Raw genomic sequence first — 14,787 nt, forward strand, 5'->3', positions numbered from 1 at the left:
CTTATGTAACGGACGTGGGTTAGTATTAGATACCCCAGCTGAAGTCGCAGATGAACTAAAGAGTTACTTTGCATTGATACTTACAGAAGAAAAACCCTTTGTGTCAATGAGAAATTATGGTAGTGAAGTTGAAAAAAATGTAATTAATGATGTTGAAATTTCACATGTTTATTTAAGGAAAAAAACTTACAGAACTTACGAACCTACAGGCCAGTAAGGCTCTTGGGGTTGATGGCATTTACCCTATAATCTTAAGGGAGGTGACAAGTGAGTGCATTGAACTATTAAGGCTAATTATGAGCGCATCACTGTACTCTGGAGTGATTCCGTTGGATTGGAAAAGTGCCACTGTGTCTCCAATACATACAGGTCTATAACAGGCAATTATAGACCTGTAACTAACAGGCCTATAATTGCCTGTGTCTCCCTTTGATATTTTGACACTGAGAAGAAAACAGTTGTTAGACAAATTTTAAAGTTATAAATCGTACAATCAAAACAGCAATATTTAGTCCAGTTTAAGATCAAATTCAAAAATGTTTTTTTTTTTAGTACAAATATTGCACCAGAAGTCTAGTGGAAAATCTTCTAAACCTAAAATAATAAGCGAAGTGACTTGGTTAATTGCAGAGCCTTGTATATTTTCTATAGTGAAATGAAATACCAAAATCAAAACCGGGAACTCCTTTGTGGATTTGGATCACATTTGCACATTTCCAGTCCATGGGTACCTCCCCCGGGTCCAAGGAAGCTGTCATAATTATGGCTAAGGGTTTGCTTACTTCTTTTGCTGCCTCCTTTAATATAACTGGATAGATTCCATCCATCCCAGTTGCCTTTCTTATGTTTATCTTCAACAATTTCTCCTCCACTTTACTCTCAGTTATTATAAGATTATCTAGCTTACTGCCCGAGTTTAATACACTGCTGGCATTTCCCTCCCTGAATAACTCCTCATGTAGTTGTGAATGTAGATGCAAAATATTCATTTAGTTTGTTAGCTACCTGAGCTGAGCAGGATCATCAACAGTTGAACCATCGATATCAAGTGGCCCAATCTGATTCATCCCCTTCCTTCTAGAGTTTACATAAATAAAGAACTCTTTGCTGTTTTTCTTTGTGTCCTTTGCCAAAGATTTCTCGTAATCTGCCTTTGCCTGCCTAACCTCTGTTGTGACTTTGTTACAGACCAACTTATAGCTATCATAGGCTTCTGTGTCACCTGTTAATTTATACGTATATGCATTTTTCTTCTCTGCCACACGTCTCATTAGTTCATCTGACATCCATTTAGGCCTAAATCTTGAACAATATTTCTTAGTTGGTATGTAAAGCCTAGTAGCTTCCAAGATAAGTTCTTTGAATGCTTCCCATTTTGAATTTGCTGTTGGTAAGATCATCAGTTGGTCCCATTGTATAGAATTTAAATACTGTCTCAGACCACCGTAGTCACCTTTATGGAAGCAAAAACCCTTCCCGTTACCCCTGATGGTAGTTACCTTTTTTTGAGTAAATCCCACTTCAGCACGCTGTGATCACTGCCACCTAGTGGTTCCTTTATCTGCAGATTCTTAATGCGATTCAGATTCTTACTGATAATCAGATCAAGAGTATTACTCCCTCTAGTTGCCTCCCAAACATGCTGCTGTAGAAAACAATTATCCAATAAATACACAAAAGCCTTGCTAGTGTGTGTGAGTGACCAACCCACAAAATTCCAGTCAATCTCTGGGAAATTAAAATCCCCCATTATAAGACAATCTGATTTACTGACGAACTCTATTTCACTTATCATATATCTCTATTAGGGATTACTCTGACTGCTAATCTCTCTTGGCATAAGCACATTACAAATATTGCTTCCTCGGCATCTAAAAAAAACTGTTTACTCTTTTGCTCTTGTCATTACTTTTTTTTCAAACAACTGCTCACTCTGTACAAATCACAAATCTACCCTACCATGGAATATTGTTCCCTCAAAACCTCTCTCTCAGACTTCTAGATTCAATTCAAAAGAGGGCAGTTAGGTTAATAAATGACTCATCTCTAACAGAGTCTCTCCACTCTCAGTCTCATAGGCATTCTGTTTCTTCTGCGTACCTTTTCTATAAATACTTTCATGGGCACTGTTCTTCTGAATTGGCTTCTATAATTCCTACACACTCTCTCTCTCTCTCTCTCTCTCTCTCTCTCTCTCTCTCTCTCTCTCTCTCTCTCTCTCTCTCTCTCTCTCTTCCAGTGCTTTTCTTCTTCCTCATTTATTAATTGATCTTCCGTTTTCTGGAACAACCTTCCTTCATACCTATTTCCTGACAATTACAATCCACAGAAATTCAGGTATAATGTCAACAAATATCTTCTTTCATCTGCTTAACCTGCAACCCATGTACAGTACTAAGTACTATAGGTTCTCACACCTTTTGCGCTTGAGGTTTTCATTAAAAAAAAAAAAAAAAAACCCAAGATCATTATTCTTTGATATGTTAAATCTGTGGCTTCTGCTACGATATTAATCTCTGTCCTCCCCTTTCCACCAAAATAGCAGTTTTCTGACCTACCAAACACTGCCTTGATAAGCATCAGTAAATATTCTGGAACCCCCCCTTCTATTTAAGTGTATCCCATTCTTGTAAAAACAGTCTCTAAACAATTACAGTACAGACCATGCCGAGAGAGATTTTCTACCTGAGTCTTACACATTCTTTCCAGGGCCAAATTGGTCTGGAAAAAATTCCAGGCACTTTCAAATTTAATCCTAACTTATGACGTTTTCTCAGGATTGGCTTATTCCTGTTAAATAAATCCTCAGCTTGCATACTATTAATATATCACTAGTGCCCAGTTATCACAATATCACCTTTTGTGGCCTTAAAAGATAATTGTACCACATCATTTGGCAAATATACCTGCCACTATTGGTATAAGTGAAATCTATGCATAGCACTGAGAAAATTAAGTTTTCTATGCATTGATCTCATATTATGGAGGTCCTTCCCCAGCTGCCTCAGTATTACACTGTTCACTCTGATTAAAAAACTGCTTCTGTGAAGAAGTATATTACTATTTATTCAAAATTGCAATAAATAAATAAAATGCATACATTTTAAATAAATAGCAATATACTTCTCTATAAGAGCGGCACTTTTATTTAAAGTGCATAGGGAGGTGGTAGTAGTAGTAGTACTAGTAATCAAGGCATGTGATGCAAGAAAGCAATCTTATGTAGCGTCAGCCAAAAAAAAAAAAAAAAAAACATTTCACACATCCATTCCCTCTAAATGTTTGTCCAGTTCCTCCTCCTTGAATTTATTTAAGCTATTAACTTCCACAACAACAGATGGAAGTTTCTTCCAGAAATCAACTACCTGCTGGCTAAAGGCAAATTTCCACACATCTATTCTATAACTGTCTTTCCTCAATTTGAATTTATACCTCTTCAGGTTCGTAATCTGAGCAAGAGAAAGAATTCCATCAGAATTGAGCCTTCTCAATTTTGCAGAACTTAAGCCTTTCTTCGTAAGACCACCCTTTCGTTCCCCTCACCAATCTTGTTGCCCTTCTCTGTACTCGCTCAAGCAACTCTGCATCCTTCCTAAAATGAAGCCTCCAGACCTGTATGCAGTACTCAAGGCGTGGCCTGACCATTGCCTTATACAAAGGGATAATCATCTCCTTTTCCCCCACTAGCAGAATTCCTGTATATCATTGACAATACCCCATGATCTGCTCTGGCAGCCTGTCTGCACTGCTTAGAAAATTTCATATCTGACTGCACAATTACTCCAAGGTCTTTTTCATTTTCTACCACCATAAGTGTAGTACCACACAGTTGGTACGTTTCTCTAGGGTTACTATTACCTATATGCAGTAATTTGCATTTGTCAATGATAAACTTCAGTTGCCACTTTTCAGCCCACTGCCCAAATTTTCTAGATCCTGTTGCAATAGTGCACTGCAACCCTGCCAACCTTTGTATCATCTGCAGACTTCAACATTAAGGCCTTAGTTGCTAATGCCCTTCAACAATATGGCCTTAGTTGCTAATGCTCCTAAAAACCAAATAACAAATAACTTTGTCCTTATATGCACCCACGGCATATTAATGACAATACTTCTAAACCCATCTTTTGCAAAAATAGCAATATCATTTACTTTATGACCTGCCGTACCTGTAACATGAAATATGTGTGGACAAACACCAAGACCAAATTGTATTTAAGACAATCTCCACAGATCTGATATCAATAATTGTAATAGCGACAAAAACTGAAAAAATCACGAACAAGAAATAGAATATAAACATTTCCAGGTTCATTGCTTCACAAATATTTCCATCACAATTTTAGCACATATAGCTGACTCCAACCTAAGAACTAGTCAGGAAAAATTATCCATGTTAAAATTTAAGACACTCTACCTATATATGGCCTTAACAATAAATTTAACCACAAAAGAATCACCAACAGTATAGAAGATGTGTGCATTTATGATAAATTCCAAATAGTCAGAGGTATTAGCACAACCAAATCCAGTAAAATAGATCAACGAAAAAACAAAGCCTATAAACACAAATTAGGCAACTTTGCCCATAGAATAGCAGAATGGGACAACAACAACACAAATGTACAGTATATACACGACCTGCTGTTCAGTACTAAATATAATGTACTAAAAGCCCTATGTAAATTCATCTATAAATTTGAATTCAAATCAAAACACTTGTTCCACCTTATAAATGATATCTGTAAGTTTAAACTAAAATCTTTGAACCAAAATATACATAGGGAACAATCTACTGTTGTACTGAAATTCCATAATGTTACTATGGACCACATTAAGTTAAACCAATGCATCAACTCATATAATGATCTCCTCCTGACCAGCAGCCAAAATATACATATTAAACCAGGTATATGTAAATTCCTTCAGACTCATAGCCTGCAACTACAAATCTGTAGCCACCAACATGGACAAATATGACCCAGATACGAACAGTTGTATATGCTACCAGGCAAATTTACAGCCCTATGTCAATGCCGATTGTGGACACATAATTGCTGGAAACTTAGATGTAATATGCTACACAGCTCAGAAACATTCTTTCATATAGATATAAATTCAGATTATGCACAAAAGTCAATCTTACTACAGTCAAAAAACAACTCTATCAGGACCTTAATTACGGCTTTATTCTGGCATGCAAATGCAACACATCAATGGAAGCATACCAAGTTTGCAGATTTAATTAATAAATATAAGGCCTTAAATTGATATGGATCATCACCCACAACTTCACCAAGATTAAACAATTATCAAAACTGCAAAACCAGTTTATAATAACACTAGTTGACAAAGCATCTAACAATTATGTTTTCATATGCAAATCCTTATACTTCTATACCTTAAAAACAGAGCTTAATTCCTGTTAAACATACAGGCCTATAACCAATAACAGCAATACAGAAATTGATAGTCTTCAACAAAAAGTTTAAACTTAATATAAATAATTATAAATTCCCTTACATATATTTTATACCTAAATATCATAAAAATCCTATTGCTTTAGATTTATTACTTCTTGCAAAAACAGCTATGCACATAAACCTGGAAAAGCACTGGAACAATTACTCAAACCTATAATAAATTCTACCTGACAGTAGGATAATTTCTAACAATTTACCTGTCATAGATGCCTTAAACAAAGGCAATATCTCCCGTATACAAACATTTGACTTCCACAGTCTGTTCGCTAGTATCAGTCAGACTAATTTGAAATTCTGTCCTAAATAAAATGTACAATAAATATAAACATACAATAAATTCTAATCCAGGATATTGGAATAATTTGATTTACCTTTGTATTTCTAACAACTTTATTTTTGTTGGTGATACTGTCTACCAACAAACCATAGGAACTTCTATCAGCATCCTGCCAGTTGTGTTATTGCCAACCTCTACCTATACTGGTCTGAACCCTCACAACCACCAGAACTTTGTATTCTGAGATACAAAGATGATTTATTTATAGGGGATTGTCCCAATTTTCTACAGATTTTGCATATATCCTCCTGAACTCACCCTGGAAAAAACTAACAGCAATAACTAAACGGCTAATTACTTAGATTTGGATATTGATATTAAGAACTCACAAACTACCATCAGTATATATAATAAATGTGATGCTTTCAACTTTAATGTAATCAGTTTCATCCACTGGCATTCCAAGATCTCAAAAAGGGTCACTCCAATATCATCCTATCACAAAGTATCAGGATAGTCACTATCTGTAACAGCAATGATTTAATAATTCATAATATCACAAATTTCTATCACAAACTATTGGACAATCAGTTTCCTTCTGCTTATCTTAAAATATGTGAAAATACCTGGTAAAGCTCTGCCAATTTTTGACAATACATCAGATCATCCAAATGTAGATGAATTGCAAAGTAAAGATGGTTACATTGTTACAATGTTTCTTCTTCCTAACTGCACATCCCTAATGCAGCTAATGAACCAAAATGTGATTCAGGAAATTTAATCATGATTTGGATACAGTAGAAGTCGGTTATCCGGAATAATTTGAAGGGCTGATATTTCTTCTTCTTGTTTTTTATTAATGGTAGTATTGAAACAAATATTTACTACCATTAATAATATGATACCAGAGTATTTCTGTCTGTTTTTTTACATCGTATATCTAGTGAAATGTTGGATTAGGACTAATGGGTTTTCTCGGAAACCAAGAGTGATAGAATTTAGTAATTCACTTCCATGAACCCAATTTTCCATGATATATTTTGTTCTCTTCATTTCATATTATGTTTAGTTTAGCTCCAGATTCGCTAAGAATAATATCAGTCCGAAACTATGTGATTTATTATTTTTTTTCAGTTTTTTTTACAGTAAAATGTCAATGAAAAGAAACAGTGCTGAAATGGGCAGAAAACCAGGAAGAATGCGATATAATCAAATTGATGTTATTAAGGAACTTGAGAGATTTCACAGCAAAAAAAAAAAAAAAAAAGTTACAACAAACAAAACAAAAAATTATCAGCATTATTTTAAAAAATTAAAATTTTTTTCCACCTAAAATTGCAGTAAAATACCTATTCAAATATACATATGTAAATGTGTGAATTTTTATGTATAAGCTATTAGTATTATTTAATAATTAAATAAATTTGTTTTTTTCATGCTATTTAAAGTCTCTTTCTTTTATCTTAATACATTATAACAGAATTTATTTAATGTTACCTTACACTTGATTATCCCAAGCATTTTGCTCTCTAGAAGGGGTCTGACATCAATTATTCTGGAAAACTAACTCTCAACTGTATTTTTAAAGCTTATAAACTCCTCTGGTCACATTTGGGGTTGTATTGGAATTTAAAAAGATTTTTTTTTTTAGTGGCGTAGACTGAATAACTTTGAAAGATATGGTGATATTTTCTCTTACTGACACCAAGATTTGGCTGTTATTTTGTCCATGACACTTCATGGTAAAATCATGTCCAAAGTTGGATGATTTTCTAAAAGATTTAGAAACTGAGGAGAATGAAATTGAGGAGAGAATGAAAAAACTGTTTATAAGTGTACAGAAAGGATAGATAATGTGTACAGAAAGGATAGACAGGATAGGAAGGGAGGAGGGGTTATGCTATTAGTTAAGAAACCCATAAAATCCAAGGAAGTGAAGCCAGTCGACATCACTGGACAGTGCAGTGTCAAGTCAGTTTGGTGTGACATAAGCATTGGGAGATCAAAATTGAGAGTAAGAGTGTGCTATAGGCCAAATGACTCTTATGAGTATAATAAGAAACTGTACAGGAAAATAGAGTGGGCCAATAAATCAGAGAGTCTTATAATGGGGGATTTTAATTTCCCAGATATTGACTGGAATTTGTGGGTTGGTCACTCACACACTAGCAAGGCTTTTGTGGATTTATTGGACAATTGTTTTCTACATCAGAATGTTCGGGAGGCAACTAGAGGGAGTAATACTCTTGATCTGATTATCAGTAGTGATTCTTCATGCATTAAGAATCTGCAGATAAAGGAACCACTAGGTGGCAGTGATCACAGCGTGCTGAAGTGGGATTTACTCAAAGAGGTAACTACCATCAGGGGTAAAAGGAAGGGTTTTTGCTTTCGTAAAGGCGACTACGATGGTCTGAGACAGTATTTAAATTCTATACAGTGGGACCAACTGATGATGTTACCAACAACAAATTCAAAATGGGAAGCATTCAAACAAAGAACTTATCGTGGAAGCTACTAGGCTTTACATACCAACTAAGAAATATTATTCAAGGTTTAGGCCTAAATGGATGTCAGATGAACTAATGAGACATATGGCAGAGAAGAAAAATTCATGGGATATATATAAATTAATGGGTGACATGGAAACCTATGATAGATATAAGCTGGTCTGTAACCAAGTCACAAAAGGAAATTAGGCAGGCAAAGGCAGATTATGAGAAATCCTTGGCAAAGGATGTAAAGAAAAACAGAAAAGAGTTCTTTACCTATGTAAACTCTAGAAGGAAAGCGATGAATCAGATTGGCCCACTGGATATTGGTGGTTCAACAGCTGAGGATCTTGCTCAGGTGGCTAACAAACTAAACGAGTATTTTGCATCTACATTCACACATGAGGAGTTATTCAGGAAGGGGAATGTCAGAGGTGAAGTAAACTCTGGCAGTGAGCTAGATGATTTTGTAATAACTGAGAGTAAAGTGGAGGAGAAATTGTTGAGGATAAACATAAAAAAGGCATCTAGGGTGGATGGGATCTATTTAGTTATATTAAAGGAGGCAGCAAAGGAAGTAAGCAAACCCTTAGCCATAATTATGAGAGCTTCTTTGGACTCAGGGGAGGTACCCATAGACTGGAGATGTGCAAATGAGACCCCAATTCACAAAGGAGGATCAGGCACCTCCGTAGCCAGGTGGGAAGGAGCAACAGTGCATAGCACACACTTCTTGATTAGACCGGTGTTCGAGCCCGTCACCACGAAATACAGAGGATGCGGAAAGGTCAGGGAATGACCACCGCATATCCCCGGAGCAATATGGCCTTAGTTGCTAATGCTCCTAAAAACTAAATAACAACAACAGCAACAACAAAGGAGGATCAAAGGCTGACACAAGTAATTATAGACCTGTGAGTTTAACTTCTGTTCCAGGAAAATTAATGGAGGCACTGGTTAAAGAAGCACTGCAGGATCATCTAGACAAGACTTCAGTTATAGCTCGGACATAGCATGGTTTTGTTAAGGGAAAGTCTTGCCTGACCAATTTGATTGGATACTATGATGCAGTCACAAAAGAACTGGATGCAGGGAATAACTTTGATATCATATATTTGGATCTTAGAAAGGCTTTTGATACTGTTGCACATGGAAGACTGCTGCACAAATTGGAACAGTGTGGCATTGGAGGCAAATTGCTGCTATGGATAAAGGGATGGTTGAGGGGGAGAAGACAGAGAGTGGTAATCAATGGACACTGCTTATCGTGGAAAAATGTTATTAGTGGAGTCCCTCAGGGTTAAGTGTTGGGTCCATTATTGTTTTCTGTATTTATAATGATATTGATGATGGTATATCAAGCTTAATGTCCAAGTTTGCAGATGATACAAAGGTTGGCAGGGTTGTTAAGGACACTACTGATGCTATGCTGCTTCTGCAACAGGATCTGGAAAAGTTGAGCAGATGGGCTGAGATGTGGTAAATGAAGTTTAACATTGACAAGTGTAAAGTACTACATATGGAAAACAGCAACCCCAATATATCAACTCTGTGGTACTACACTGACAGTAGTAGAGAATGAAAAGGACCTGGGGGATAATTGTGCAGGCAGATATGAAGTTCTCTGAGCAGTGCAGACGGGCTGCAAGAGTAGCTCATGGTGTCTTGTCAATGATATACAGGAATTTTTCTTGCAGGGATAAGGAGGTGATTATTCCCTTGTATAAGTCAATGGTCAGGCCACACCTTGAGTACTGTATACAGGTCTGGAGGTCTCATTTCAAGAAGGATGTACAGCTGCTGGAACGAGTACAGAGAAGGGCAACAAGATTAGTGAATGGAACAAAGGGGTGCTCTTACGAAGAAAGGCTTAAGTTTTGCAAATTACAGTGCCTGGAGACTAGGCACTGGCGAGGTGATCTGATAGAGGTGTATAAAGTCTTGAATGGTTTGAGCATGCTCAATGCCGATGGGATTTTTCCTCTTGCTCAGAATAATCACCTGAGACGGCATAAATTCAGATTGAGGAAAGACAGATGTAGGATAGCTGTGTAGAAATTTGCCTTTAGCCAGCAGGTTGGGTGGAACAGACTTCCATCCCCTGTTGTGGAAGTTGATAGCCTAAACAAATTTAAGGCTCAGCTGGACAGGTATTTCGAACAAACGGAGGGGTGAAATGGAAGTGGTTTTTTTTTGGCTGATGGTGCATAAGCTTGCTTTCTTGCATCATATGCCTCTACTAATGCTAACTTGGTGAAACATGAAGATTTTGTTTTATGTTTTAACATATGTATCGAATGGGCTTTTTATGTGAACTTTGTAAATGTGCTTTAGAGAAGAGACTAAACACACTAACAGACAGAAATCAGTGATTTCTTTATTAAAAAGTGAATATTATATTGTGCAAATAAATTTGTTTTAGTAGCATAAACTAAATAACTTTTAAGGATGTGATATTTTCTCATGCTGACACATGGGATTTAATTGTGATTTTTTCCTTGAGACTTCATGATAAAATCGTACCCAAAGTTGGATGATTTTCTAATATATTTAGAAAAAGTAAACTACAGAATGATCACATAGTGTAAATAGGAAAACACTACACTACACTACATTACATTCAATAACAAGGAATTGAAAAATAATCTTGTTTAATGTAAATTTTTAATTTATATGCATAAAAGTCTTCATGATATCATCACACTAACCTAAGCATTTCAGTGATTAATCTCCCCCCTCCCACACACTTTACATTCGTTAGTTTTGGTTACTATGATTGCTATATTTCCAATCTGTATTTTTTGTTTCTTTATTTGTTTGATCTGTTTTATAACCGTAGTATTTTTCCTAGATATTAATTAGTTAGCCTGATAAACTTTTACTCTTTCCTTTTCTGAAATTTAAATCAGTTGCTCAATAATTAAACTGATTTTTAACTTTATTTGCATAACAAAAAAAAAATCCACTACAAATTTTTCATAGAAATATAATTTTATCTTTTTTTGGTACAGAGAAATCTCATTTGAAGTTAAAGATCAAAACTATACATTGGTTAAGTGTACAGACAACCTCACTCTTGGCTTGTGAAGCAGCTGTTGATCTTATAGAATTAACATTGTTTAACAGTGGTAAGTTTTGTAAAGAAATAATTTGGGAACCAAAAGCTTTATGAAAATATTATTTATGTTGAACAGTTTTATTTATCTGCCATTTCCTTGATTTCTGTAGTGCACTATTTAAAGAGCAATCTCATGTACAGGAGTAAACTCCATAATGATTATGTAGTAAATAGGAAAACACGGCATTACATTCAGTAAAAACAATGAATTGGAAAATTATAGCCATTTTATAATCATAGTATTTTTCCTAGATAATAATTAGTTAGCCTGATAAACTTTTACTCTTTCTTTTTTCTGAAATTTAAATCAGTTGCTTAATAATTAAACTGATTTTTAACTTTATTTGCATTATAAAAAAAAAAAAAAAAAAAAAAACACTACAATTTTTCAAGAGAAATCATTAGGACCATTAAAAAAAGTACAATGGGAAACAGTTAACATAAATGGAGGACAGCATGAGTGTTTTGTATTAAGCAAAATTTACATTAAAAGTTTTCTTACTAAAATTTTTATTTTTAAATTTTGGAAGTATACAGTATATGTAACCACATAACTTTTATAATGTTTATAGATAAACTCAGTAAATAAAATTAAAGTAAATTAAATGACTTATTAATTAAATAAGTTATCTGCTCATATCTTTTATAAAGGATATATTATTATTAACACTTTCTTCTCCTTAATCTCTCCTCCTTTCTTCTCCTCTCTTCAACTATTATTGGTTGAAGAACTTTGACTATTCTATAGGTGTAGAGGATTGTGGCTTTATGGAGTTCCATCTAAGTGTTTTTTTGGGAGGCCCGTTGCTGCTAGGTTCTTATGGAGCCTATTTGGCATCATAAGAATTGATCAGGATAGTTATTACTTGTTCCTTATGTCATTTCTTTGACTTCCTGTCTTAGGTTTGTGTACTTCCTGATATTTGTCTCATAGGTTTTCTGGAGTTGCTGGTGTTGGGCACCGCTATGTTAATAAGTAGATAGATTTCTTCATGTGACTGATATGTCTGGTCTGTTGTATGGTATTGTCTTGACCATTATTATGGTGCAGTCCCAGTATAGTTTGTAAGTAGGGGTCTCTAGTATGGCTTGGGGGTCACACTTGTAATATGGTACACTTTCTTTGATCACTTGGTGTTTTGTATTAGCTTCTGATGTATTATGCTGATGACTTTGTTGTGTCTGTGAGTGTACTCCATCTGAATGATCACCCTGCATCCTTCAGTGATGTGCTGGATTGTTTCTGGGGCCAGGTTGCATCCTCGGCGTGTCATCTGTCGCTCTAGACTCCTTGGCGATGTATTTCCTGTAGTGCCTGGAGCTGATTACCTGGTATTATTATTATTATTAGCCATATGGTGCAAGGAGCAAGGAAGCCTGAGGCCTATGCTGCACCCGAAAAAAGAAATTTCTGAGTTACCCTGAGAGAGAGAGAGAGAGAGAGAGAGAGAGAGAGAGAGAGAGAGAGAGAGAGAGTGTCAGAAGTAGAAGGGAATCATCAAGAAAGATGATATCCAGCTGAGGACTCTGGGTGTGCCGAGCCCATACTCACGGCAAGCATGAATCCTTCAGTCTCGGTCAAGCACCTCACTCATGAGAATTATTATTTTATTTGTTTTTTTGATGGTGTAGGTCAGATATGCAGTTAGAAAGAAAATTGCTCTTATGTAATTTTAAGATCTTAAGGAATTTTCCTTTGAAGAAAACTTAATGTCATGAAAGTGACATTAAGTCATTAATTTAATTTAATTTAATGTGAACAAAAACCAGATAAAACATTACTATGTTAACTTCTGGTAGAAGAAACTGGAAATTAAAGTCACCACTCATGTTCTAAGAAAATACAATTGCCTGCTGAGATGGTTTTGCTTTGCTTTCCTGATCCAAAAATAAATAATTCCTTGAATTACGTGAAGATGTGTGCATTTTAATTTTTTTTTTTTCAACTTTTATTTGATCTGTCTTGTATGGAAAATGAAGTTGGTTGCTTTTTCCTTCCAATAGAAGGAAAATGTGACTAACTTTTTCCTTTCTGTATATGCATTGGTCACCATGCATTGTTACCAGGTTACAATAAAAACAAACAACAAAAATCCTTTTTTTAATTTATTGATTTTGATAGAACATCTTCCCACAACTGCAGAAGATTATGCTAGGCCCATAATTTGTAAAATGTTTCCAAAATAGTCAGTAACAAAGTGACATAGTTTTAGAATGAAGAAAGCTGTTATGTTATTTTTAATAATTGCATGTGATATTTTAATAATAGCATGTGATACATCTGTTGGAATTGTAGTGTTTGAAAGGTGCTTCATTTTTCAAACATGGCTGCAATTGTCGTTGTTTGTAAAGTTGAAGCATGTTCTACTTCAACTTATTGAAGATAGATCTGAAGATCTATTCTGTTGTTAAAAAATTTTATTAGTGCATATTTCAAACATGACTGGAATTATCAGTGTTTGTAAAGTGAAGCATCTTTTATTTCAGCTTACTGAAGATAGATTTGAAGATCTATTCTGTTGTCATAAAATTTTATTAGTATTAAAGGCAATTTGAAGCATGAAAGTCAGGTTTTTTTTTTTTTTTTTGCTTCAACCATTAAAAAAGTCCCCTATTTGTTCTGGTAATAGATGACTCTTTGACTAGAAAGAGAATTTTCTTATATACATTTTGCAACTGTTGATACCTGTGAAAAAAAGAGAGATCCTCATTTTTTAATTTACCAAAGCATTTTCAAATGATTAAATACCTAATATTTATTGTTTCTGGAGTGGGGATTTCAAACCTGCATGCAGAACTCAAAGTATAGCCTAACCAGCATTTATATAATGAAGTAATCACCCTTTTTTTTCCTTTCCAATTAGTGAAATTCTTGTATATCTGTCCACATTTTTCTTGGCAGTCTGTCCATTCTGTTTGGTTTGTACAATTACTCTTAAGTCTTTTATGTATTTCAACTACCTTAAATTTTTTGCTTCAAAAATAATAAGATGATCTTTTATTGCTATTATTCAAATGTGGAATCTATATTTCCCAATGTTAAGCTTTAACTGCCATTTTTTCAGATCCACTAAATATTTTATATAGGTCTTGTCAAAACAGCATATTTTGGTTACTCACATTTGCCACCTTCACCAACAATATCAATATCAGTTGCAAATGTTGTTAATTGAATCCAATTCTTAATCCCTATAGGATCCCACTTGATATTATGCTCCAGTCAGAGATGGCCATTTATAACCATCTTTTATCTCTTATTATTTAAGTAATGTTTTATCCATCCTAGTACCCTCCCACCAGTGGCACTTTGTTCAAATTTATATGTGTCCACGTAGGATGATATCAAAAGCATTCTGAAGTCTAAATATACTAGGTTGAAATTATATTTTGCATTTAGTTCTTTTGTAGAATTCTCAT

General features: G+C 34.8%; 1 protein-coding gene across 2 annotated transcripts in view; it reads left to right on the top strand.

Annotated features, from left to right (window-relative positions):
* Vps13B (vacuolar protein sorting 13B) overlaps window positions 1-14,787 on the top strand; it is a 965,007-nt gene that overhangs the window by 215,222 nt on the left and 734,998 nt on the right. For both annotated transcript variants that reach the window (XM_090386413.1, XM_090386414.1), the window contains exon 11: window positions 11,264-11,380. In XM_090386413.1, coding sequence (XP_090242539.1) covers window positions 11,264-11,380 — 117 coding nt within the window. The remainder of the gene's footprint in view (window positions 1-11,263; window positions 11,381-14,787) is intronic.

This window comes from Mastigoproctus giganteus, chromosome 12 (genome assembly GCF_048544385.1).
Source record: "Mastigoproctus giganteus isolate SK-2022 chromosome 12, ASM4854438v1, whole genome shotgun sequence".
Taxonomy (NCBI): domain Eukaryota; kingdom Metazoa; phylum Arthropoda; class Arachnida; order Uropygi; family Thelyphonidae; genus Mastigoproctus; species Mastigoproctus giganteus.